Source organism: Tachypleus tridentatus, chromosome 13, assembly GCF_004210375.1.
Source record: "Tachypleus tridentatus isolate NWPU-2018 chromosome 13, ASM421037v1, whole genome shotgun sequence".
NCBI classification, from domain to species: Eukaryota; Metazoa; Arthropoda; class Merostomata; order Xiphosura; family Limulidae; genus Tachypleus; species Tachypleus tridentatus.
In genome coordinates this window covers 153,660,419-153,688,125 of record NC_134837.1, presented here as the reverse complement: position 1 = coordinate 153,688,125, position 27,707 = coordinate 153,660,419, and the positions used below count along the sequence as shown (strand labels likewise).

The 27,707-nt window shown below is 31.6% G+C and overlaps 1 protein-coding gene and 1 long non-coding RNA gene across 12 annotated transcripts in view; one reads left to right on the top strand and one right to left on the bottom strand.

Annotated features, from left to right (window-relative positions):
* The window catches only part of LOC143239603 (serine/threonine-protein kinase mig-15-like), a 119,721-nt gene that overhangs the window by 46,588 nt on the left and 45,426 nt on the right, over nt 1-27,707 (top strand). For 10 of the 11 annotated variants that reach the window (XM_076480845.1, XM_076480852.1, XM_076480844.1 and 7 more), the window contains 7 exons: nt 16,983-17,027; nt 21,828-21,908; nt 22,664-22,712; nt 23,353-23,414; nt 24,862-24,952; nt 26,333-26,405; nt 26,782-26,839. In XM_076480845.1, coding sequence (XP_076336960.1) covers nt 16,983-17,027; nt 21,828-21,908; nt 22,664-22,712; nt 23,353-23,414; nt 24,862-24,952; nt 26,333-26,405; nt 26,782-26,839 — 459 coding nt within the window. Of the gene's footprint in view, nt 1-16,982; nt 17,028-17,304; nt 21,060-21,827; nt 21,909-22,663; nt 22,713-23,352; nt 23,415-24,861; nt 24,953-26,332; nt 26,406-26,781; nt 26,840-27,707 lie in introns of those variants that run through there. The other variant, XM_076480853.1, reaches the window with a different exon arrangement.
* LOC143239604 (uncharacterized) lies at nt 333-12,425 on the bottom strand. The gene is made up of 3 exons (XR_013021261.1): nt 11,772-12,425; nt 6,226-6,385; nt 333-4,429 (listed from the first exon to the last, which is right to left on the bottom strand). It is a non-coding gene; the product is annotated as an uncharacterized LOC143239604 (long non-coding RNA).

Sequence of the window (27,707 nt, the reverse complement as noted above, 5' to 3'; positions counted from 1 at the left end):
TTTTACGAACTGATTGATGTAAGATTCTCAAAGTTACTAACCTGGAGATCTGCGAACATGCAGACTTCTTTGATCCTGTACCAAGAAATTAGTCTCGTCACTGAATAACACCTTCCTCCACTGTTCTTGCGTCCAGTTCTTGTATTTCAGACCCCATTTATACCGTTTTTTTCTTCATTGAGTTGTTAAGAAGTTGTTTTTTGACTGGTCTTCTTGCCCTTCTAACGCAATTTTCAATGGCGTAATATTCCGCAAAATTTCGTCATATATCCCAAAAATAGATCGACCGCACTGCAAAACACAGCTAATGACGCCGTCTGTGTGAAAAAAATGACTATTAAAGGAAATCAGCAGGTCGAGCAAGACTACACCGGCCGCCATGCTGAAAATATTGTAAAATGACCATTTGTTTCAATTAATTTGCACAAGGGTGTATATTACAAAGAAACTATAGGTTTTGATTTGCTTTCCATTTTAAATGCACATTTTGGTATATTTGTGCCCTCTCATATTTGAAATTATTATTCAAGGTGGCTTTGAAATGTTGAATGAATTTTTTTTTTCAATCTGTGCATTACTCATTTTCTTTATTTGCCCAAAAAGAAAATATACATTAACAAATAATACTTTAAAGAAAACATTTTCGGCTAAGACAGTGGTTGAAATGCTTGAAACAAACAGGTTAGTTGCAGGTTTATCTACGTATTACTTATGGAAGACTCGTGCGTGACTATGATGTTTTGTGAGTAATAACGAGTAATATTGATTGGTGTCATACAATATTTCATCAGTAGATCTATATATGCCTGTTAGATTGATGACACTCATATTTTGTCTTGTGTTCTCTGATTATTTTTTGTAGTCATTATTCTGAAAAGTTTTTAGGTTGTTTCACGGCAAAAATTAAGTTTATATTTCGAGAGATGCATGTTTACCCTAGGTTAGATCTGTAGCTTATCTAATTTACTGTTCAGTGTATTCAATCTAATATACATGAACTCACACACGCACAAACATCAAGAACCAAATATATTTCACTCAAGAGAGTTATTGATATGGAAAAAAGTATTTTAGGACATTTTGAGAGCCCATTACTATTATTTAAAAAAAAAAAAACGTACACGTAAAAACATAAATATTGGTTTTGTTTTTAAGAGGACAAGAAGTTTTTAGAATAAGATACGCCTTGATAAGACCGATTAAACATCTATAAATACTGAGTATTTATACTTCTATGAATGTTTATTTATTTGTTTTGAATTAACAAAAATAAATACTTTAAAAGTATCATAAGATTTTTATATTGTTTCACCGTGTGTGTGTATGTAAAAGTATAAATGAAATAAACAGACAGCACGCATTTTTTCTTTTTGTTTGTCATTAATATCCAGAACTATCGCAGAACACCAGATTTTGGGATGTCGTTGTCAGATAGGTGAGCGAACTGTAAAGTCAGTTCTGTAGGGTCTTTTGTATCGCATAACGTGATTTATGTAATTCGGGTTAATTTTAATCATTCTAAACGACAGTGAGAGGTGTTATCTACTGTTCAATAGTGACAGTAACGTTACATAGGCATAAACTACGCTAGAAATAATGTGAAAGTAAAATAGCTCACATCAAACAGCCTTTTGCATCAAAAATACAGCAATACGTTGAAATTAGTTTCATAAATGTAATTGTACGAAAAAGAAAGACATTAACTAATTAATTACCATAAAGTTGCTACTTTTTAGATACCGTTGTATTTTATTGTATATGTGTGTTTACCATGTTAAATTCTGAATAATTAATACAAAGCATGCGTTTCGCAGAGGATTGGTTGATACTAGTTTCATGATACACCAAGTATCTCAGCTCTGTCCAGGACAAGTCTTGCGGACCATAATTTTGTTTGTATCAGTACTGATAGTGCATTGTCAATGGTAAGGTATTTATCGATATGCTTTTACAACAGTAGCTTTTATTGTGAAGTTTGTCGTACGAAAATCAAGCCATTTTCAATGTTATACATGTTTATGTATTGAAGTTTGTCGTACGAAAATCAAGCCATTTTCAATGTTATACATGTTTATGTATAAATTAGTACTAGTCAAATGTTCTGCGAAGAATCTGTTCAGTAATCCCCTTTATTTTGTATTTACCAACATGACATAGAATGAACGATTCTTTTGATGAAGTAATAACATTGATTACCGTCACATAGTGCGCATTCTCTCTTTCATTTAAAGAATAAACGTTTCGTATACAAATTTGAATAACGTTTAAATTCTTTCATTAAGTTATTACTTTCCCACGATATTTTTTCTTAATTGTCAAAGTATTTATTGCGTTGGCACTGTTATTAGATGTATCGTTTCAAAGTGATGTTCATAAAAGGACCACAAAAAAATGGATGTGTGCACACTAATTAGGGATTTAGGAGTTTCATTGGATCAAACAGCAGGATCTTAGTCGGAATTCTAAGTTTTATTTACCTTCAGTTTTGCTCTAATTTATTTAACTTATTTGCAGTCCTTATCTAACGTAAATGAGTCAGTTTGTTTTGAAAATCGCGCAAATTCACACGAGGGCTATCTGCGCTAGCCGTCCCTGAATTAGCAGTGTAATACTAGAGGGAAGGCAGCTAGTTATCACCACCCACCGCCAACTCTTGGACTACTCTTTTACTAACGAATAGTGGGATTGATCGTCACATTATAACGCCCTTACGATTGAAAGGGCGGGCATGTTTGGTGTGACGGGAGTTCGAATCCGCGTCCCTCGGATTAGGAGTCGAGCGCCTTAACTACCTGGTCATGCCGGGCCAAATGAGTTAGAAGCGGTGAGTATTAGCAAAACAAAGTATAGAAAGAAATATGTTAATAGACAGAAATCTAGTTGAAACTGGTTGATATAGAATGTAACTTTCTGATAAGTGATTAAAAAATGAAATTATAAGAAGAAAAGATGTAGTTTAATGTTGTTTTTAATCAAACCAGTATCGTATTTTAAAATTTGATAAACACTTTACAGCCCAGATAATGATAGAAAGATTAAACCAGAAAAGCGACTTTTACTTTAGATGTTATTTAGTTCATTTTTCCGAACTTATTTGCAATTTGTACGTATGAAGACAAATACGGTCAGGATGATGAACATTTTATTTACGTAATTCATCGTACGTTTCGGAATGTACTTGTAATAACCATCATAGTGAAGTCTGAGAACAAGGAGTATTGGGATAATATAAATCAAGTAAAGTATTAATGATATTGGAAAAAAAAAACAGCGAAACTTGGAAAATATTGAGGAGTGAACAGTATATGGAGTTAACATATTTAAACCCAGAGGTAAACTACACATGTTGTAATAAAATAAAAACATAAACAGTTCTAAACAGCATATGCAAAAAAACAACAACAAAAAAAAACACTAAAATAAATGGTACTTTTATGAAACCCGTTGCTGAACATGCTTACCCCTTTCGCCGTTGGATCGTTATAAAGTGAAGATCAATTCCGCTATTCGTTTATTTAGAGTAGTCTAAGTGTTGGCAGTGGATAGTGTTGACAAGTTGCCTTCCCTTTAAGTCTATCACTTCAAAATTATAGACGGTTACACAGATTTCCCTGGAGAAGTTGTGAACGAAATTCACTAAAAAACTTCAAGAACAAACTATGCTACTGTTGTTATTAGTTATTTCTACTGTACTGTAATATTAAAATATCTGTATTTGTTGTGCAGGTAGGTTTAAGGGAGAGAGCTTTATCCTTGTCTTTTTATATCTGATGTTAAGTTATTTCGACCATCTCATTATTGCATTATTAATTTTTAAATATACAACTGGAAATAAGTTCAGAGTGAGGAGGATAATACAAAATACAGTTGAAATTTTAAATAAGGTATTAAGTAAAGTTGAGCACACAATTGCTGTCTGAGAAACGTGTGCTGTTTTGCAAACTCTTCATAGAACTTGCATGTATGTGTTTTATTTATAGCAAAGCCACATCGTTGTAAATTCGTAGACTTACCGCTACACCAGCGGGGGACCTTGATTGAACTTTTAGAGCGTACAAAATGTGGTGTTTATTGGTTATAATAGGGTCATCATATTAACCTTCAAATTACTGATTTATAACATTCACTACAGGTAAAAAGGGAACACACACTGCGTCATGTATGGTTTTTTATTGCAGGTTATAACACTCCGTGTAAAGAACTGGGCAAAAAGTTCAATGAAACCACTCATCTTCGACGTAAAATATATAGGGGCTGGCACATTATTGAGTTATTTATTTATTTTTTCTTTAAATGTAGCTTATGTTTTTAGGAGTCCTGTAACCAACAGTCATGGACCCACGAACAGTGTGGTCGTGGTGCATAAAGTAGTGTGAAAAGCCGATGTAATGAACCCGTCAGTACTTCTTCGATCAATCCCTATGCAGACCTAGATTAATGGAGAAATATGAATAATCATAAATATGTTATGAAATGTTAAACATATATTTGAATATTTATGCGTGTCATGCAGGAAGTGCTAAAAGTAAAAGTTCTCAACCAATTTCCCCTTATCTCTCCCCTGCTGGCTAATGTTTATAAGGTTTTCTTAAAATGCTGATATTTGTCTTGTCTTCACCCGGGAACTATTCTTCAACTAAAGCATTCCACTGCGGCAGCTGTTTGGGCTATACCTGGGGTATTGGTGTTATATACTTCAGTATCCATTACTATTTGTCCGGATGGAACCAGAAATTGAAAATGACGATGGAGTATCGAACACTTTCTGTAGTACTATTTTAAGAACCCGTGATTGGAATATACTTCTCGTGGTTCGTCTTGCATGCTTACGTAAAACATTTCACCTGTATGTTACCCGGTCGTCCGTCCTACACTTCCAATTATCCATGCTTACCGTATAACCACCCTGTGTGTGAAACAAATACACGAAGGATGTGCCTTGCATGGTGTTGACATTCAACTAACAAGTACGTTATAGTAATCTGTGGGGGTGTAACATTTTATGTTAAAGAACCAACCTTTTACTTTAAAAACGCGTCGTAGCACTTGTCGATGAATAGTTTATATTTCATTCAACTTTTGTGCCAGAATATTTGGAATATACACATATATAAAACTTTAATACAGTGTATTCTCGAAGTCTTGACATGTAATTCAACCCCAATTTTACACGGTATGTTCAAAATTATTGACAACTACGACATGAAATGATCATGAGCGGTCACTTTAGTTTATAATAAACAATCTGAAACACATCTGGTATGATCTATGGTTATTCAGTGATTTTAAAAGCTTCGAACTTTGTCTATTAATATCAAACTTTTGATCCCAAGCAAGCTACTTAACTGCAAAGATCGGAACTAAAACATCTGTTAGTCATTATAACTAGTTAAACTCATTCTGTTGTTACTTAAAAACCTTAAAATACATTGATTCATCATTTGGGTACCCTCACTGTTACAGATATTTTCGGCCAAAATCCCAATAATACATAACTTAGTCCTAAATCCTTATTTTAAACTAACAATGCAAAATAATCATTATATATATAAAATGAAAAAGAGAAAAATTTAGATGTGTGAAATATTTTGACTGCTGTTGTACTGAAAGTGTCACCTAAATACTAGTGGTGTACTTCAATGCACTATTGTAGTCTTAATGTGACTATCATTCACACCCAAGCAATCTCTACGTGTTGATCTTTACTTAGTCTCATGATCCGAACCATCGTCAGTTTTGAAGCAAACAATATAAACAAAATGAGCAGTTTAAACTGTTAGTTGACTTTATAGACATTGTGTATTGCAAGCTACAATGAAACGTAATAAACGTTTTACACTTTTCAAAATCACTTAAGTCTAATAATTTCATTGTGTAGAATTTGCTTCATTATTTTCACTGAAATGAACCTATAGTAACACAAAATTCGTAATTCTGAAAAAGAAACGTATGTATTAAATTTTTTGAAGACGAGAAATAAAGAGTTAGAGGAATGTTTTAATTAAATCAGTTGCTATCGTAAAATAGCTGAGAACAATTAAAACTAGCAGGTTTAATTAAATAGCAATCCATATTAAAATTTGATAGTTAAAGCGTGTGATTTTAATTTGGTGAAATAGTGTTTGAGTAATATTTTGATGGCCCGGTATGGCCAGCTGGTTAAGGCACTCGACTCGTAATCCGAGGGTCACGGGTTTGAATCCCCGTCACACCAAACATGCTCACCTCTTCATTTGTAGGGAGGTTATAATGTTACGGTCAATTCCACTATTTGTTGGTAAAAGAACAGCCCAAGAGTTGACGGTGGGTGGTGATGACTAGCTGCCTTCTCTCTGGTCTTACACTGCTAAATTAGGGACGGCTAGCGCAGATAGTCCTCATGTAGCTTTGTGCGAAATTAAAAAACAAAATATTTTGATATTTGTTAGTATAAAGTATAACAGTGCATGCAGTTACTATAAAATTTTTCATTATCCATTTACAATCATCCATGTTATTTACAAGCTGTGCAAGTTTCTGTTCTGTATTTTCGGCCGTAGTATACGTAAAGTCGAACAGTTCTATTGACTAGTAAAATGAAGTTACATACGGATGCAGTTACACACACACTTCTTGACGGTATTATAAACTTTTTTTTTTTGTCTTGAAAGGTGAATTTTGTCTTGATTGTATTAAACAGATGTTCGTGGTTCAACATCTGCAGACAGGTGTTTTCGTACTGTATAAGAATTTCATTCCTTAATCTGTAGAAAAAGAAGATAAAAGCTGTACAGCTGTGCGTGTTTTGTGGCACCGCCTCAAAGAATAATGATCGAGTAGTTGGTTGTACAACGAACTCCTTTTCATCAGAACTAGAGTATTGTCTGATGAACCAGGGTGAATCTCAGGTGGGGGGGGGGGAGAAGGGAGTCAGTTGTAGTGGTTCTTGAAGTAAAAACACCACGCGACCCACGCGGCGGTAACGATTGGATTGAATTACGAATCTTCTTGTTGTTTGAACAGGTTTTTGTTTTTTGTCGTAAGACTCGTAAAGGGCCACCGTTTCAAGACTTTCACCAAATGTGGTTTGGTTGTAACCAAGTTTATATTTATGTCTCTGAGAATACCAATTTTTGTCGAAATGCACATTTACCAGAGGCATGTTTAATGTGAAGTTATGCTTATTCGTCAGTGTTTTAAATACAGTTTTGTGCTGTACTTGAAATACAACATTGTGGTTATGTAGCCTTAAATAGAAGCTTACATTCTTTTCTTGTATTTAATGTTTAATTTTTTTTCTGCATTGTTAAAATTAGAAACGTTAACTTGCGATTCTGGAATTGTTTTTAACGTAATTTTTTTCAGTGTGATTTGTCATATTATTCAAAATCACAATATTAGAAACTGATCGAAGAAAGAATGGATCAGCATGGTAATGTGTGTAATCCTTGCTTTTTTTATATTAAGGTTCAACTTATTCACGTTATTTATGACATGAAAAATTGCTAAGTTGTAATCGTAATAAAAGAAATGTTATTGTGTGATAAAGTGATCCTTAAAAACACATTGTCAATTAACAGTATATTATTTTACGATGTGATAAATCTAACATTTTGCTTGAAACAAGCTCACAGAACATTACCACACATGGCTGTTTGTCATGTTCAAAATGTTTATCATTTCTGATCTGCTTCAGTGTCAGTTACATGATAACTATCTACATCTAGCTATTTAAGAAGCACCTTGGGTTGAGCATATCTAACAGTGTACTAGTGTTGCTGAATGAAAACTTAATAAATCACGAGACGTGTTTTGAACTGGTGTACATAGAGCTCTGAAGCAGGGAATCTTCGAACATCACTTACTGTCACACAATAGTGCAACACAATCCTTTGTTTTAGTTCCTTCGGAGCAGCAGTAAGATATATATCTTTCTTTTATTTCCTTGTTTGTTTCCCATGCATTTGAGTAGTATTTTCTCCAACAAGTATTTACAGTTTCCACCACTTTTCTGGTAAAGCATGATAGAGCTCCAGTTACTGCACAGCTTGTTATAGTTACAGGCTATTCATTAGAGAAGGTAACGAGTTTGATGCTGTTTTCATAGTGCTGCTGACAGAAGTGTGTTCTCTGAGCTCATTAGGCGATTGTTGTACTGATGGTGTTCAGTATCTTGCACTAAAGGGTTTTGAAAAGTGTGTCCAGAATACTGTTCAGATAATAGATCAAATATTGAAAGAAATTTTTGTCATAGATAAATGTGTGGGTGTAATACATGTAAGCATGCTTGCTATTTGCAAAATATATTTAAAAGACTTGATATTTAGGTTGGAGAGTACTCTTCTGAGTGTGGAAACTGATATGGTTCAAATGTAAGTTGAACAGAAATGGCAAATAAAGCTATGAAATAAGCAAATATTTGATGAAAATATGAAATCCGTAATCATAGATGGATACTGTATGTAGGGATGGTCAATGTACTTTATAGGTGGCATATAAATATGCATGCTAAAAATTCATTAGTGACAGACTCTCACATTGAAAAATGATTTCCATTCACTTCCATTTGCTTCTCAACTTGACAGGCTCAAAAACAAAGCAAGAAACCATTGCTAAGATACCAAACCAGAAAGTGACCAACACACCAAGTTGTCCATGTTTCTTTTTCTTTCAGTCAAGATAACTGTGTAACTGCTTTAACATTGACATCAGTTTAAACCTAAATCTACTCTGTGTTTTTGGGCAGTGCACAGTGTCACTTAATCATAGTAACTAGTAGTAATAAAAACATGTAAATATAAAATAAAGATGGCAGTGTCATAAAGAATGTAAACATAGGGACTAGACAAATATACATGGATCATCCCTACATGACTTTCAATATCAAAATTTAATGTTACACTGTAAATGCATACTGTAATGTTACTTCAACTAGAAGTCGTATATTCCAAATTGTTCATATGCAGTTTTTTTTCATAAAAATCGTGGTTCTTTCAGGGTGTGCATCATTGTAGTGTAGCTAAGAGTCTTGGACTAGCGTATAAAAAAACCCCACCAAATTGAGTCAAAACTTGATTGTTACAGACTCTATCTATGATGGTGGTCAAACTGTTCTTGAGCATTTTACAATGTAACAAAATTTTAATACTGAAAGTTGTATAAATGTTCAATTTATAGTCATATCACTCCTTTGTTCTTGTTTGCACTCTTTATGGCACTGTGCCATCCCTGTATCAGTTTATATTTACAAAATGTTTCTTTTATTACTTGTTCATAAAATACCGTTTAACAATTTATGGTTGTTTTACCAATATAATTGAGAGGATTTGTTACTTTATTAAAACATTTTGTATATCAAATCAGCAAACCATGTGCAACCACATCCAACATAAAGTAGCAGTGGAATGGAAGGTATCAGAACTACATTTTAGTATCATTGGGAATTCTGTAGATGTGTGATGCCACCGAAAATATATTGCTTTTGGAGAGGGGATATTCATACACGTCTGCATATTCTGCACAAAGACACGTCTGTTTAAGTACTATCATTTAGCAAATTCCGATAAGTGCACTTGATAAACTGGTGAGAAAACTTCTCATAGTTGTGTGTTTTAAATGATTTTTATATTAATTATCATTAAGTACTTATGGTCAGGTCATGGTGATTGAACACCCATCATTGTCATGGTTATTTAGCTTGTACAGTTTCCTACATCAGTGAGAGGAGAGTGTACAAGCTAAATAACCATGACAATGATACTCATCTGTGTGTGTGTGTGTGTGTAGTGAAATTAATTAATTACATTCAAATGAAGCCAAATGAATAAACAGAATAATGAAGAAAGACTGCCAGTGATGTCAAGAAAACACTTATAGAGAAAAATATATATGTAAAAACGACTCATTTGGGTTGAGAAAATTTTTTACGTAGAGGAGCGAACAACGTTTCGACCTTCTTCGGCCATCGTCAGATTCACAAAGAAAGGAAGAGGTAACTGACCGATAGCTGACCACATATTTGAAAGGGGTTGTGTTGTAACTAAGTGTCGAAATGTCGAGGGTGAGCTTAGATGTTTGATTACATAATTTTATATTTTATTACTATTTATTATATTATTTTTAATATAGGTATAAAGGTGTTCCTTTGTATTGTTTTATTTTTGGCTTGAGTTGTTGTATAAGTAAGGCTTCTTTAATTTTGCGTTTGGTTATAAAAGAATAACCAACATTTGGCAAAAACTAGTAACAAAATATGACATTCCAGTTAATACCAAATTTATTCAAAAACAAGGCACAAAACTGAGGTCTATACTGTGTAAAAACTACACTGACAAACACCACACCAACATTATTTATAAAATATAATGTTATAACTGCCACGACTTCTATATTGAGGAAACAAGTAGAAAAATGAAAACCAGATTCAAAGAAGACAAAAAGTCACCTTCACACGTTTTCGAACACTGCAAGTCAAATAAACACAACATAACCATAAAAAACACTCAAATATTAAATAAAGAAACAAACGTAAAATTAAAGTAGCCTTACTTATGCAACAACTCAAGCCCAAAATATCAATCATCTAAGCACGCCCTCTACATTCCTACACCCAGTTATACAACCTCCTTCAAACATATGGTCAGCTATCGGTCAGTTACCTCTTCCTTTCTTTGTGAACCTGACGATGACCAAAGAAGGTCGAAACGTTGTTCGCTCCTTTACGTAAAAAATTTTCTCAACCCAAACGAGCCGTTTTTACATATATATTGAGGAAAGACTGTGTTAAAAACAACAAATCCCAACCGGTCATTAATTATATTATAACCATACATTTTTAAGCCATAAACAGAACATATTAACATGGAATTTTGATTTTGCTTTTTCATTTAGCTTCATTTGGATGTAATTAATTAATTTCACTAAAATTTATTCAGTGTATGTGAATGGTCACCGACAATGTCACACCTTCCATTGCATTATTCAAACTTTATGAAGTTATAACAAAAGTCTTAACTGGATGGCATTAAATTGAAACTGTAATTTAGCCTAGCAAACTGGTTATAGTAATTATGTTGTTGCTAATTATTTCATGTTAATATGTTTTATGGCTTAAAAATTTATGGTTATATATATATTTCATATTCTTAACTTTCCTAGCTACGAATTGATGAATTTATTGGAGGTGGCATTCCTAAAAACGGAGAGTTTTGACTGGTTGAAGTGATTAAATCCAAGTTTTTACTGAACTCTCTGCTGGTCCTGTAAACTTAAGGCTGTTATAATACAGCCAAGACGCAAAGGTTTCATTGTTGCCTGTATCTTTACATTTGTTTTAGTCATTCATTCACTCACTATTTTTTCAAGTAAAATACATAATTTTAACTTGAATAGTTTGCCCCTGAGGCTATTTTAGAACTGTTAGAAAGTATTTATTTCTACAGGATGTTATTAATATTTAATTTTATTTTTAACATCAACAACACAAAATGAATAAAATCTGTCAATTCTATATAATCTGTATGAAAAGATGAACAAGAAATGAGCAATGTGAATTATTAAAGTTTAATGGACGAGGAAATGAATCAGGAAGTTGTGAAACTGGTGTTGCAAACACTTCATTTGTTATAGTTTTTATGTTTGTTACTAACGTGTAGCGAGTGTAATAGAAATGTATAAGTGTTTAGAAATGTAGGCGTTCTGTTCTAAATAAATTATTTTAATTAAAAAAGTATTAAACTACCAAACAATACCACTGTTTCTATAAATATTAACAAAAATTTAATCATTCTCACCTGTGGTGTTCCCTTCGTTATAATATGGAAGAATATGTCGCATTGATAGAAGAAAACGTTACACAGCCTAAAAAATATGCATTTCGTCCAGTTTAGGTGTAAGTAAACAAGATAAAAATTCCCTGTTCAGATAATCAGTTGTCATAATAGAGAAATATTGTGTTAAAATGTTGGCCAGTTTTCATTCTAAAGTAGTCTATCAGTACCATATGTGCAGTGAGTTACCACTTTCTCTGTAATGGTCACACACATGCCCCCGCCAGAGAATTGCTGTGTTTTTTGTTTTGTTTTTATCTCCATGAAGAAAGGGTATTCCCCTTTAAATTACAAAACGTTTCGTTTACCAGTTATGAGATTCGGATAAATAATGAAATATTAAAAACGGGCTTGTTTTTTCACTGTGCATTTAAAAATTAATGAGGAACTGGTATAATTGATTATCTCTACAGGGAGGTGTGAAATTACGAATGTTCTTAAGCCGAGAGGCGTCTTGTTTGTTATTTTCAAAATATGCTTCTTGGGTTAGTAAAATAATTTGACGCAATTCTTAGATAAATCCAACAAGATGAAAGGTTCAGACAAATGCCCAAAAAAGATTGTGAAATATATTTTTAATTAATTCTAAGGTGAGTTTGTGACGGTGACCAAAATGCAATGTGCTTAATCGAGTTCACGTATATATTTAGAGGCAGTGAAATAGTTGACAAGGTTTTATTTGATCATAATTTAACATTTTCTTAATTTTTTTTATTCATTAAATCATACAAAACTTTTGAGTGACGAAATATTATTATATTGTACGTATTTTGTTTGTTACACGTATTCTGATGTAGCACCACAGTGGATTTGGTCAACCGATTGAAATATTTTGTTTTTTTTTCAGAATTTATCATTTATAATGCAATACTTGAGGGATTTAGTCATTTGGGCAATGAAGTTAGAAAAGTAAAATTATGATATTTTTTATATTAGCTAACGTTTCGTCATGCGGTTTCGTTAGGGTTAGTAATACAAGCTAGTCGTTACGTGTGTTTACTTACATATAGCACAATTTGTGGTGCTATATTCAATTCAGTCTTCACAGAGGTCAGCGGGATGTAGACGTACATGACAAAACGCACGAACGTTGTCGACATAAGTTGCTAGCTTTGGCCTCTTCACGTGAAATGCAAGGACGCTCAGCTGGTGGCGTTCTCAGTTTCAGTGTAAAGTCTAGAGAGATGTAATAGACAATTTTTCACATACACTAAGCATTATTTCATATTATTTTCCAACGACATTTAACTTGTTAAATATATTTTTAACGCAAACAGTAATTGCTATGTCTAACTGCAGAATATGTTTGTGTAAAAAGAAACAGAGATAAAACTTTGTCCCGCAACCGGATATTTAAGTGTTAACCGTAAGCTTATAAAATAAATAAGCCCTATCTGTAAACAAAAGATCTGCTACAGAAGTAGACCCCGAAATGTGTTCAACTTAAAAGCGAAATTTCAAACATAAAAAAATACTAAATCGCATAAACATCTTTCAAGGGGATCTGTCAAAAAAATTGTAAACCTTTAAAATCCAGACTGTGAAAGCGATCAACATATTTTCATTTAAAATCATGATACTATTTAACAGAAGGTAAAGAAGTTACTCTTTTATTTAAAAGCAACCCTAAAATTACGTGTTCCATATGTGTTTTTTGTCCAGAAGACGTGGGAAAAGTCCGGATTCATACTTGACCATGTCTTGTAATCTCAGTACCAAATTTCTAGTATAGGGGATATAATTATTAATGAACTTCTCTTGCCAAAGCTACGCAACTTTGATGTTTAACCAGTAACAGTAAATGGAGAAAGTTGTTTTGAAAGCCTGCCTGGGAAAAATAACTAATCCACTTATGTTCGTAATACCCTAACCGTGAATAGAAGGTGGAGCCGCTGCTAATGTATCAAAATGTCATGTAGATACTGCACTAACATACGATACAGATTTTGTAAGGTATTCAAATCTGGATCAAGGATATTTTATGAAAACTACAGAATAAGCGTCAAATAAATTTTTATTGGAGGCGTTCAAAGAAAAATCATATAACAAACAGCTTTGATAGAGCATATTACGTAAAACGCGCGAGTTCTCGAAACATACCACCAATCGAAAGAAAGTTATGCTAGGTATAACAGTTATGAGCGTTTACTTGTAACTAGTGGAAGAATAGGCAATAATTGCTCCAGGATTATCACTAATAAAGCTTCTGTGTCAATTGTTAAATATTTTTCATTTCTTAAAGTACATAAAAAGGAAATTCGACATCGTATTGAATTGGGGAAATTACTAAATGACTGTTATTAACTCGCAGTCTTGAATCACCAAAGTGACATTAGCTTCTGTAGAACGCAGGTTAAGTGAAACTAGACTGAGGATGGGAATTTTTTCAGGTTTTTTTTTTCCTCCCATTTCTTAACGGCGCAAATCATTAAGTCATTTGCTCACCAGATTCCCACCGCTAGGAAAACATTTTTTGGCTGTACAGGGAACGCGATGTTGCAGTTTTTTGTTCACTGCTGCGTATAGTGCAGTGAAATAATAAAACTTGTTTATAATAAGCAAGCGTAAACATATCTCGCCCTCTTAACCTGTCTTTTCAGAAAGGTTAAAGTTCTAAGTTATATTAATTAAAATACCTAACGTGCTTAATTTTAAACAGCAACATTTTTGCAAATCTGCAGTGTGATTTTAGTGTGCTGTACCTATAATGAGATGTAGAATTTTTTAAACTGCATGCATAAACGTTAAGCTAAACCGTGATGCTATGTCTGTCTGTTTTGTTGTTGGGGTTTATGGATGAATGCCAGGTTTTGGCTGATGTTTATCAGACGTTTATATTATTAAAGAATGAAAGTTTAGAAATTCAAGGAAATAAACTGGGTATTTTAGTATGAATATATTATTAGAAAATGTATTTCATTTAGTTTAATGCTGTTTCATCCATAAAGTTGAGTACTTTCCTTTCCTGGCTTTTTTTTAATGTGTTTTATGAAAATTTTGGTTGAGAGAACTTTGGCATGCAGTGTACACACATTTCTGTGGAATTGTCATTAATGTAGGTATATAGTATATTAAAATAATGAATAAAGTATTTGATTTACTGGAGAGAAAAAGATCACAAAATGTTTAAGTGAGACACAGTTGGAACTGTGAATATTTTTACACAGAGTATAATTTTAATACCTTGAAGATGTGAAAATTAAGCATACCATGTTCTCTTAAAGTATAGAACTTATTTCAAGAGAAGTTTTATTAGTTATTTGGACTTCTCTAACCAATAATCACATTTTGTTTTAACACTTTTTTTTTTTCTTTCTGACAGGATTGTTTTGATTTACATGAAAGTTACCAGAATTTAAATATCTGCTTATTTTGAGTGTAAGACAGTAATTTCCCCACTTTCATTTAGCTGTCACTCTCATATTTTAAATATTTTAACTGGTATTACAAAATGTGTGTTTAGTAATTTTTCCTGAGTGTTTTCAGTGGTAATCTTCTAGTCTGAAGGAATTTTTTTAGTAAAAGTTATTTACATTATTTCCTGAAATTTTAGACATTTATCAGAAGCTGCACAAATCTTTGTTAGTTATTCAGGGAATTTTATCAAATACTATGCAGGCAGGCTTTGAAGTGGTACATGAGAATGTATCTTATGCATATATTAGATAACATACCTGTTCAAAGCATATTCAAAGACATTTAGTCTCCTGGGATGACAAAGGTGGAGGGTAAGATCTAAATACTACCCTTCATGGGCTGTAAGTGTATATACCAGATTTGGTGACAATTGGTCCAATAATTTGAAAATAAACACAATGCATGAGGAAGACAGAGGGACCACAGGAAAAGACTAGGATTCATCTCAATTCCCCCCATGCCACTCCCCTGGAGCCATAATGGTACATGCCAAGTTTGTTGATAACCACTCCAGAATTTTGCCAGTTGTGAACAGACATAACACATGTAAAAAACTTAGCTGTCCCTGTTGGGGTGAAATGGGGTAATCAGATCCAACCTTCAGTTTTCTGTGTCACTCTTTAGAGTCCATGTGTGATTCAATGACAGTTGGTCTAATGGCCCACAAGGTATAAGCAGATGCACACAGAGGTGTCAAATAATGGTTTTTATGCATGTGTGAATTTGTGTAGCTCAGGTACATGTAAGACACATTTATAGTCTTTATGTTTTACATATCATTAAAAATCAAATGTTAAGGCTGTTTGTTCTTATTTATTTTAGAATATTAAGAATGATCTATACACCAAGAATTCATTAAATAAAGCAACTTTGACTTAATAATTTTATTGATTATTTGTCCTATCCCAGACTTTGGTATACTCAAGTCACAATTCTAATGTAGTTCTCTGTATAAAGGCAAGTACATACTCAAGGTAAAATTAATAGTGAAGTTCTACCTAAAACTGCTTTTCTTAACATGTGCTTTATTACTTCATTGGAAATAAACCATACATATTTGTAATGATCAATGTATTCCATATGTATTAATCATCGGCATGTCCAAATATCAATGTACTCCATCACTTTTTTGTTGCAAGATTTTAAGTTGTAAGCCTGTGTTTGTTGTAGTTGTACATAAAAGTAGTATTGATATTATTGTCATGTTTAGAGAAAAGTTACTGCATGGTTATTGGTCTTTATTATCTATTCAAATCTTACAACATACCTTCTTCCATAGTTTTGTTAATGTAGTTTACATACAGAAACATAAAAGTTGCTTATTACTTTTATGTTGTAAGTTTTGGTCAGGTCACATTTCAAATTCAATGTTAGTTTTTGTAATGATACTAGTGTTTTTCATATACATTTAATTGGCCCACTTTGTTGGAAAAGAGTCAGGTGTACTTGATCATGTGATATTTTTCAGTTCTGATGTATTGCTTATGAATAAGATACTAATGCTTGAAGATGATCACCATTTTATCTTCTTTTTAGCATAAATGCACATAACTTCAGGTTGGCAAAATAGCAGAATTATTTTCTCTGAAAAAATTAAATGGTCTGCTCCAAATCAGTGTAATAAAACAATTTTAAGTTCTTATATATTAGTTCTTGATAATTTTGGATTGTTGTCTGTTAACTATTAGTCATTTTATGAAATACTTTTGTGTACAGGATGCCTGTAAACCTTGTTATTTAGTGACATTTATTTTCTAGGATGAAGAAGAAGAAATTAAACTAGAGATAAATGTTTTAAAAAAGGTAAGTTGTATTTTAATTACATACATAACACACGTTTCTTCATTCATTAAAAGTTCTTGCTGGAATATTGTATTTTAAATATCAGCTCTCTGGCAACATTAATAAAAAATTGTATTTGCTTTTTTGTGAGATGATTAAACTTAACAAAGTGGAACACTAAGTTTGGTTCAAACAAAGTGCTTCTCAGTTTGATGGGATGTAGTATTTTATTTGTATATAGTTTCATTTCTTTATTAGGAAGAAGAATAAATGAGTGGGGGAAGAAAGTGAAGTATGTTTTGGAAATTACTAGCACTACATACAAGATTCATTTGATTGTACTATTTACATCCAACCTTATCTACCTGTATGTATGTCAGATATTCAGATTTCTTTTAGCTAGTAGTGCAGAAAATATCAACCCATTTGCTACCATAAATCTCATCATAGCAAATTGTGTATCAGATTTGAGTAACTTTGGTGAGTTTTATGGGGAGTTAGGCCAGACGTCCAAAATAGGAAGAAGAAACTTCTCTGTTGTAGCACTAGAGGGAAAAAGTTTTCATAAAAAGAGAGACTTCACATTTTTGTATATCAAACTCTTTCACATTGTGAAAAGTCATTTAGTAATGGAAATGTTTATTTAGTGGTTGGTTATTTTTTTGTGTGTGTGTGTGTGTGTGTGTGAATACGCCTAATTTGAGCATTAAATAATGACAATTGTATTTTTCTTTTGTTTAAATGTTTTTATGAATGTAAGAAAACTATTTTGTTTATTTTATTTTTTCACAATTTTAGTAAATAAAATAATCTGTCTCCATTCAAAATAATGTTAAAAAATTGTCAACCCTTTTTTCTTGCTTTTACGTTTTAACTTACATTTTAAATACCAGTTATGAATTACAGGATTTTGGTGCCCACAATAATACACACAACTTTTTCCGTCATCTGTAATTTACAAGTCAGGCAGTGTCAAAATTCCTTCGTATATCACATATTCCAACTGTAATCATTTTGATTCAAACTTTTATGAAATTTCTTCAGCTTCACAGTTACTAATTTTTACCTGGCTCGGGTTTGACTAGGACTTTTCCAATGTATTTGCTAGAAACATTCTGAGGAAATGATGAATATCATTAAGGACAACAATATACAAGTTTTGTTTCAATACATGCTTAAAATGCAATTATATCTATAAATTAATGAGTAAGAGCAATATAAAATAATACCACTTTGTAGTAAAAACTTGCATAATTTACAATTACCTTCCTATCAAAAGTACAGTAATCCACATACCTAAAACTGACATACGACACCATTCCCAATCATCATAATTAACATCGCTCTATAATCTGCCAAAAGTAATTAATCTAATTGTTTCTGTCAGTAAAATAAACAATCAGCTTTTGTTTAATATTTGTCTTGAAAAAACTTTCAATAACAACTAATGCATGTAATTGATATTGACGTACTCTTGGTGCAAAGATCAGATTGAGTGTGCTGAGTAGTTTATGACTACGTTATGAATGCTAAGTTGGGAGAATATGAACATAGTGTATTATTGATGTGATTGGCTCATATCAAGTGTTTGGAACTCAGGAGTGTGACAATTATTTTAATCTCTTCATTATGGTAGGTGACTAATTAAGCTGAAAAATGAAGGTGGCTTAAATTTCATTACAGGAGAAAATAAAAAACAAAGTTAGAACTTTGAAGGCAGGTTTGAAAGACACTATTCCATTTCTTGACCCCCTGGTTTTACATTTTTTTTGTTATTTTCAATTATATAACTTAAAAATTGACAGTTTTGGCTTAATTTTTGCTGAAGATGTTTTTGAACTCTATAGTAGGTCGTGCATATCTTTAATAATTAACTTCTACCAGTAAAACAGTCTTTGTTGAATCAACATTTTTACATATTTTTGTTCAAGTTAATTGTCAAAGAGGTGAGCTTCACTCTAGAAATTACTTGTGTGAATAAATACTGAACAACTGTACTATTGTAAACTGCTTTAAGCTCTGTTTGAAAATTTAGGAAGTTTAATAATTTGTGTAATTATTTTACATCCATATTCTTGGTTCAAAATAACCTTTTTTTATGGAAGTAAATTTTTAAAATTAATTTACCTTTTACTTCAGAATCTTAACAGTGCCTATATAAACATTGTGTTTACATAAATAACTTATTTTGAAAAACAACTAAAGTAGTTTTGCTTAACTTGTTAAACCATCTTAGCACTTAATCTGTAAATTTTATAAATGTTTCTTGTATCGTGTAAATAAAAGCATTCAGTAGTTTCATATGTTTGCATTTTCATAAAGGTTTTGCACTTAATAAACTAAAAATTGGCATTTAACTATGTAACAAGTACCTCAAGAGGCATTTTTATAATTTTATTCTTTTCAGTTTGGTTTAATATTTGTTAAACTGCAAACATTTTGCTTCACTTTAAAATAAGACATTTGTATTTATTCATATGAAATTCAAAGTATTTTAACAACTGTGTAGAGCAGTAAATTTAAAGTAAAATGTCAATAAACTGTTTAGGCATCTGTTATGGAAATCAGATCAACTGCAGATGTTTTTTTTTTCTCCACATTCCTCTTAATTTGCTTGTTACAGCCCAAAACAGTAAAAACAGAGCATTTTGGATCTGTTTTTTGTCTCCCACAAACTTTTGCCCCAAGAAGCTTTTCATTTAATACCAGAATTTACTTGTTAGAATTGATGGTGAAAACAAATCTCTGTGAAATGCTAGGAAATCACCTGCAGTTGACTTATTTTTGTAATAATATTAGCCTATTGGTTTCCAATATCTTGCTGGCTTTTGAAATGTAAAACGTAACATTTAAAGCCTTTTCTTTTTATTGTCCAGTCCAACTGTTGAGTTCAGGTATTGAATGAAAAACTTTTATAGTAGTGATATTGGAGGACAAAAAGGTGACCATTAATTCCCTAATGTAGAAGTTATTATGAAGTAGAATTGTCTGGTTCATAATAATTTCAGGGATTTTTCCAAGATTACTTTTATTTGTTTTTTTATTGTTATATATGTTAAATGTAAAATAGTTTTGATTTTTGGATCACATATTAGAAAGCTTAATGTATGGTTTAAAACTGCTAATTTTTCTTTGCATTCTCCTATTATTACATGTTTAGCTGTTATTACTCATTATTTTACAAATAAATCATATTCATTTCAAACTGATAGGAAACTCAGCCTTGAGTAAGTTACAGATAAATGAAAAGAAATGTGTACATGTATCAGAAGTTGTGGTGAAACCTTTGGGTCATGCATAAATAATAGTTCTTTGGAATGAAATGTTTTAGATATCATAATGCTTTTGTTTTACTAATTTAATTATAATTTTTAGTAATAAGTATAATAAAGTGAACTTAGTAGTTTGTCTCATTATGACAAGTAAGCAAGTCACTATCATTAATCCTCAAAAGAATTGACCATGGCATATGGAATAGCAGCTGAGAGAGAGAATTTTTAACCTTTTATATTAGTATCAACAGATTATTGATATTTGAATATTTTTTTTTCAGAGATAGGTATACAGGTTAGTTCAAATATAATAGAAAACAGTACTCTTTATAAAAATTAAACTTTCAAATAAAAAGATTATATAATTAAAATTACGTATATGATTATGCAATGTATAGAGAACATTCCAAAGTTGCATCAGTTTCATAAATAAATATGGCTGATTAAACTTTATTGAACAACTATAGAAGTGTACTGGAAAACTATCAGTTTTTTGTTGTTTTTTTCTTGAGTATCTTTAGGCAGAAAGAAAGGTTACAAGAGCATAACATCAAGTAATGTTAGACTAATGAAGCAAGTTATTGATTTCTACAGACACATTCCTCATTGTAACATGTGTAACTTTGTTTTTGTTTTGTTTTTTAAACAACTACTGAGGCTTAAAAGATGCTCCCCCCTCTCCCATTCAGCAACTGTGGCCACATGCTTGGATAGATTGCTGGTGGTCTCAAGAATGAGACTAATCTTTTTGTATTGATTGAAAATGTAGCTATGTTAAAAGGCAAGAGAAAATAAAACTTTAATGTTTGTGTATGTAAGATATATTATTGATGAAATTAATTTTCTTTCATATTCTCTCTAAGAAATATAATAGGATTAGATTTGTGAAAATTAGTTTTAGTCAGTGCTCCATGAAACAGATATTTTGGGACAATTGAATGATTATTGTCAATTATTATCAGTTTAAATGGTATATATTAGATACAGCATTAGTCTGGGGTTGACATATCTTCAAAGGTTTTACAGCATAACCAAAATTTGGTTAGGATTATGAAAACCTTAAAGTAATCTTATTCTCATTAAATAACAAAAACATTTCTTCTTTCTGTGTAAAGTTAATCTTTACACATTTTATAGCATTGTAGCTAAAAAGAACACTAATAACAGCTAGGCTTTGACTTTACTGGAAGGATATGTTTTCTCACATTGGTACAACATTAGTACAGTGAGGAGGGGATTTTGTGTAAATTCTATTAAAAAGTGTCACTTTACTTTATATAAATGTCATAGTTGATCCAAATGAGTATGATAATGGAGAAAGGATAAGTGTACTGGATATGGTTTAAAACAGTTTCTAAAGCATGTACTGTAATTTTTTAAGTTTTAAACAATGATGTATATCTTAAGAACTGCTTGTATTTTTTTATATCAGGTTATATACTCTTAATTATTGGTTTTTTTATGTTGGATATCTTGTATTTTCTTTGCTTTCAACTTTGACATAGTAGGCATGGCATTTCACTATATCATGACTTTTATTTTATTTTAGTATTCACACCACAGAAACATTGCAACTTACTATGGTGCATTTATTCAGAAGAGTCCACCTGGAAAAGACGACAAACTTTGGGTATGTTTATATTGTGTATGAATTCATTTTAGGTTAACAGGTCTGTTAATCTTTACAGTTTTATTATTTGAAATGCTGGAATACTCACATTATCTTTATCTGAATATTAAATACAGATAAAAAGGTACAATCTTCAGATTAAAATTACAAATACTTAATTTTTTTTGCACCTAGTAAGTAATGCTCAGTAGAATGAAACATAATATTTTGAAAGCATTTAAAAGGAATTACTAATTATTTTCTTCTCTAATTTATATAGATATTTAGTATTTTGCTTTACCTTTATTACATTGCCCACTCATTGTCATTACAAGTTAAGTATGATTTAAGGAAGACTGGAAACAGGTTCGTGTAGCACATTGTTTTACTATATTGTATTTGTTAAAGGGAAGGAGGAACTTGAGAAATTTTTTATAGGTTTTTATATTAGCCTTTTTATAATTACTTGCTAGTATGTGCTTGTATATTCTGCTACTTAATTGGTATTAAAGATAATAAGATTATAAAACTCCTACCTTCATGCATTATAATAAAATAATCTCTTCATTTTGGTGACTTATTATGTACGTAGCCCAAACTTTAAAGTGTAACACTTAATGAAATTTAAAAGGAACTGCATCAATTTTTAATATGGCTATTTTCTTGGTAGCCAGCAGTAAGATATTTGTTATAATGTGTAATTACCCTGTGTACTGGATTGATTAATTGATTGCATCTGTGATTGATTATCTTCTCATGTCCATTTAATATTTTAGCTTGTCATGGAGTATTGTGGTGCTGGTTCTGTTACTGACCTTGTAAAATGTAAGTATTTTCAAGTTGGCATTTAGTATTTAATCACTCAGTATACTGTACTGACCAACTAAAGTGTTGAACTCATTGTTATGTGTATGCTTTGTAATTTTAAGTAAAACAATATTAAAGTATCTAAACAATCAACTTACCTTCAGTAGTTAAGGCCATAAACTAAAAACTTTTATTTAGAATTTAGAAGAGTCATGAAAACATTAGTCATTTACTGTGTTTGCCAGTGTGTTATTCTACTGTATAAATGTATTAAGAAGGGGGGGGAATATTGATTTTGACAAAATCTAAAGTAATTTGATCCCAAAAATGTCTGGAACAAAAATCCAGTAAAATCAGTAAATGTTGCTTAATTTTCATAAAGCTTCTTGTCAATCACTATTTAGCTTATTGTTAACTTATCACTGTTTATGTGTATGTTATGATGCAATATAATGATGTAAGATGGAATGATGAAACACTAGAAGTACTGTGCTAGGTATAATCTGAAGTGTCTGGAATATCGTAGAAGTATGTAAGGAGGTTGTGTTAGTGAACTTGTGTTCACTTGGGCTTAAGTTATACGGCATCTATTTTTAAATATAATGTGCATTAGTTTTCATTATTACATAAACTGTAAAGTATTTGTTTGATTCCTCAGCTACCAAAGGACAGTCTTTAAAAGAAGAATGGATTGCATATATCTGTAGGGAGATCCTTCGGGTAAGTCATGCATGTTATTGGTCTGAATGTCAGAAACATTTCATCTAAAATTTGACATCTATTTTTCTTTTACTTAGGCTTTTATGGGTTTCAAAAATCAAAGAACCTCAAAATATGTAATTTGGGCTCCTCTGCAGTCATATTTATGGCAGTCAAGATGACAATTAGCATATTGACATACAAAAAAGTTGGATTTGCCACTTTCATCTCTTTTTAGGAGTCAGAGCTTACAAAAGACATAATATTAAGAGTTTTCTGGCTGTTACCTTACCATATTTTGGCCAATTTATGTGCAATTTAGTACAAAGATACTTTTTTTACAGGTCCCATACAAAAATGGGGTATATAACAATTTTGATCATTTTTAGGGAGGGTCAAAAGGTTTAAAATAAAGTCCTAATTTTAGGGGTTTTGGAAAATTACTTAACCATACTTCAACCAATATACAAGATTGAATACAAAGATACTCTTTGCAAGTCCCATACATATATGAACAATCCCCATGTCTTGCCTCCTTTCACAAAATGATTAGTACTGTCCTGTGTTAGTGCAAATTTTCAGCACTCACTCCAACCTTCCACATCCTGCTTCTGCATATCTACATGTAAATTACTGTGCAGCAGCTTTCCACCAATAGAAATATGGCACAACCCATATAGTAACCAACTCCCTCTCCACATTTCCACTTGTTAATCACTTCTCAGTTGGCAGTAATACTGAACAAATGTGCTTGTTTTTGCTTGCAAATTTGATGACATTCTCCTTTATACTAGAGATTTAGATTTCTTTACTAATATTTTTAACTCTCATGTTTGTGAATTATGAAACAGTCCTTCTTTCAACTTTTCTTACTATTTTAGGGGCCTTTTTGCTCATGTTTTATTGATCCCATTTTTTGATGAGTGGTGCCTCACCATATATACTTTTTTCTTTTGAAAAGTTGCTTTGTCCATCCTGGAACCAGGCTTGATGTCAATTATATTGTAGCTCTACCTGCTGTAGATCTAATGCAGAATTCCAGGTGTTGGTTTTGTCTCTCCATTCTATTGTGATATATGCCAAAATAATTATGTCACAGGATTAGGTTACACACATCATAGAGAGATGGGATTTTCTAATGATTTTTGCTTCATAAATATGCTTATTTCCAGACTTTACACTCACAGGTAAAGCAGACATGGATTGGTGCCCATCTCTGTTTCATGGTGTTGAGGTTCTTCCAACTACAAGCTTGATTTACAATTCCAGATGCTGCTAGGTGTTAGTTGATTGCTTCTGTCTATTTTGACACAAAATAATTTGTTAATGTGTATGTGATGTAGATGTAATTAATGTGTCAAAGTTAACCATATTAGAATTGTGTAGTGAAGATGAGTTGAATTTTTTTGTGAGTATCAGCTTTTTAATTAAAAAAATTGTTTTTATGATTGTACATTTCTTTCTCCAGGGCCTCAGTCATCTTCATGCATGCAAAATTATTCATAGGGATATCAAAGGTCAAAATGTGTTACTGACAGACAATGCTGAAGTCAAATTAGGTAAGAAAAATATATAAGTTAATAGATGAAACAACTTTGGTTGTTACCAGACTTTTGGTATTTATTTTTCAAGAGGTGTAAAACCTAATATATATCAATGATATTGCTTGACCTGTAAATACAGATCTACACTGAATTTAAACTGCCTAAAAACATGGCTAATTGTGAGAATACCCAACTCATGACATAGTGCAAGAGTGGTCATAGAATATTTTTGTAATTTACCTTTACTTATAATTATTTTGTAGAAATTTAGCAGTTCTGTTGAAAGCTACTACATAAATGTATTTTCTAGTAATGTCAGCTGTGTGTTGAAAGACATTTTTCTTTAAAGGTCTGAACATGTTTATTTCATAGCGTGTATATAATTTCACCTTCTTTGATACTAGGATGTGTTTTTTGAAGTAGGTATTATTATTTCCTACTGTAATAGTAATGTGGTGGTAGTGTACTTTTTATAGGCATTATTTACAGCTGTTTTCAGATGACAAGTAAAATTTACACATATCAGTAAAGAATTTTCCACACAGATCTCAGGTGCACCTTCTCCATATTGATATTAGTAACTTTTAAGTGGTTTAGTGAAACTCTGTGCAAATATTTTGGGTGCACTCTTTATATGATGGTGTTATTTTTGGTAGCACACCTATATTTAGTTGTGTGTGGGCATATCAAATAGACACAAATGTGTCATTAAGGTAGAGCAAAAGATGTTGCTAGATGAACATTTCTGAGAATTACTGTTAATTGTCTAAAAGGCTTTTAATTACCAAGTAAAGGTTATATGGAGTAGAACACAGCCTAATCTCAGAAGGTTGAGATGATGCAAGTATGGTAATAACATGTACAAAAGGAAGGAGTTATAAAAGCCAAAGAGGTATAGGAAAACTGAAACGACATCTAAGAATGATAAAATGCCACAAACTTCACCAGTGTTTGAAAGAAAAAGTACTTACCTTGTACACATATACAATTTACCTCATGTCTGTGAAAGTACACAAAATTCAGAAATATATTTAGTACATTATCACGACTTAACTGTTGTATACACAACATAGGGCATTGAAGATGAGAAATCATTAGTGAATTCAGAATTCATCATAATTCAGACTAGAGGAGCATTATAACAGATATTAATTATTTTTAGACTACCATATTTGAAACTGTCAAATCTTAAGTTTTTGGGTATTTGAAACAACTAGGGCATGAGAAATTACAGGTATCATATAGATGAATCTCAAATAAGCCTGACATCTTTTTTGAGACTATTAGTCATTGTGGTCAAAAGAAAGTGAGCTGTTCAGAATTAAACATTAACAGCATAATAATGTAATGTTTGGACTAGAGGATTGTGTAATTAAACCAGTTGTTTGTTTCCAGTTGATTTCGGTGTAAGTGCACAACTTGATAGAACAATAGGTAGAAGGAACACTTTCATTGGAACTCCATATTGGTAAGTTGTTATTATGTTTTTCTCTTCACTAAATAGTGATGATTATTTGCTTTTGTTCAGCTTTTTCTTGGTATTGAGGCTTCACAGATTTTACATAAGATGCATATGGCAAAACATGAGTGGTAATCTTGTAAACTTAATTTTGGCTTTGAAAGTCACTAGTATTTAATAAGCAAAAACCAAAAAAAAACATATTAGAACAGTTTCCAATAATACATGCATTTTGTAAAAATATTTTTTATTATAATGCTTTGACTAAGTTTGATCAGTTTTAAATGTAACATGATATCTTTGATGCAAACATTAACACAACTGTTTGCTTCTTATTCTCAATTGTGTTTTGGAAAATAGTTACATCTGTTTTATCTTATTAAAGGATGGCTCCAGAAGTAATAGCATGTGATGAAAATCCTGATGCCACTTATGACAACAGAGTAAGTTTAGGAAAATAACAGTACTCTAAAAAATAATCACATCTTATTATTTTAACATTTGCTAACAATTCCTAAATATTGATGTTTATTGCTATTTAATTACTCCAAATGTTTGTAACTTATGATTTTTTTAATGTATTTTGATGTGGATTTCAATGTTTTTTGGCAGTAGCAATGTACATTTAATATGTTTATAGCATTTAAAAAGTCTTACCAGTAATATAAGAAGTATCCCTCAGTGTACTGTTTTAAGGAATATAGAATTTGAAATATCATAAAAAGAACTTTGGGGACAGTTAGGATTGTTTTAGAATTACTTGACATTTATTCAACAAATTGTAGAAATTTCAAGTTTGTAACATAATTTTGCTACTTTTTGGGGACATCTGTTTTCCTTTTTTTTTTTTTGCTCCATAAATTATAATACAAAGCTAATTTCTCATTTTGTAATAAATAACATGCAAAATATAATATTGATTAAAGCATAGGCCCATTTGGTAGGGAACCATAATCTGCAGTCATAGAATTGAAACCTGTAGCCACATATTATCACACTTTTAGATATGGGAGCATTATAATATAATGGTTAATCTCATTTACTGTTGGTAAAGAATAGCCAAAGAGTTGACTATGGGTGCTGTTGAATGGTTACTTTCCTTCTGGTCAGCATCTCAAAATTAAAGATGGCAGTGTATAATTCATGACTTTGCTATAAACAAAATAAAAAGTTTGCTTAAGAATTATGTGGTAAATCACATTACAGTGGCCCTTAAATTTTTTGATTAATAACTAACCAAAGGTTCCCAACAGTGTAAATAACAGACTTGAAAGTCATTGTACTGGAATAGTGAATTCTTAAATCTGTTTT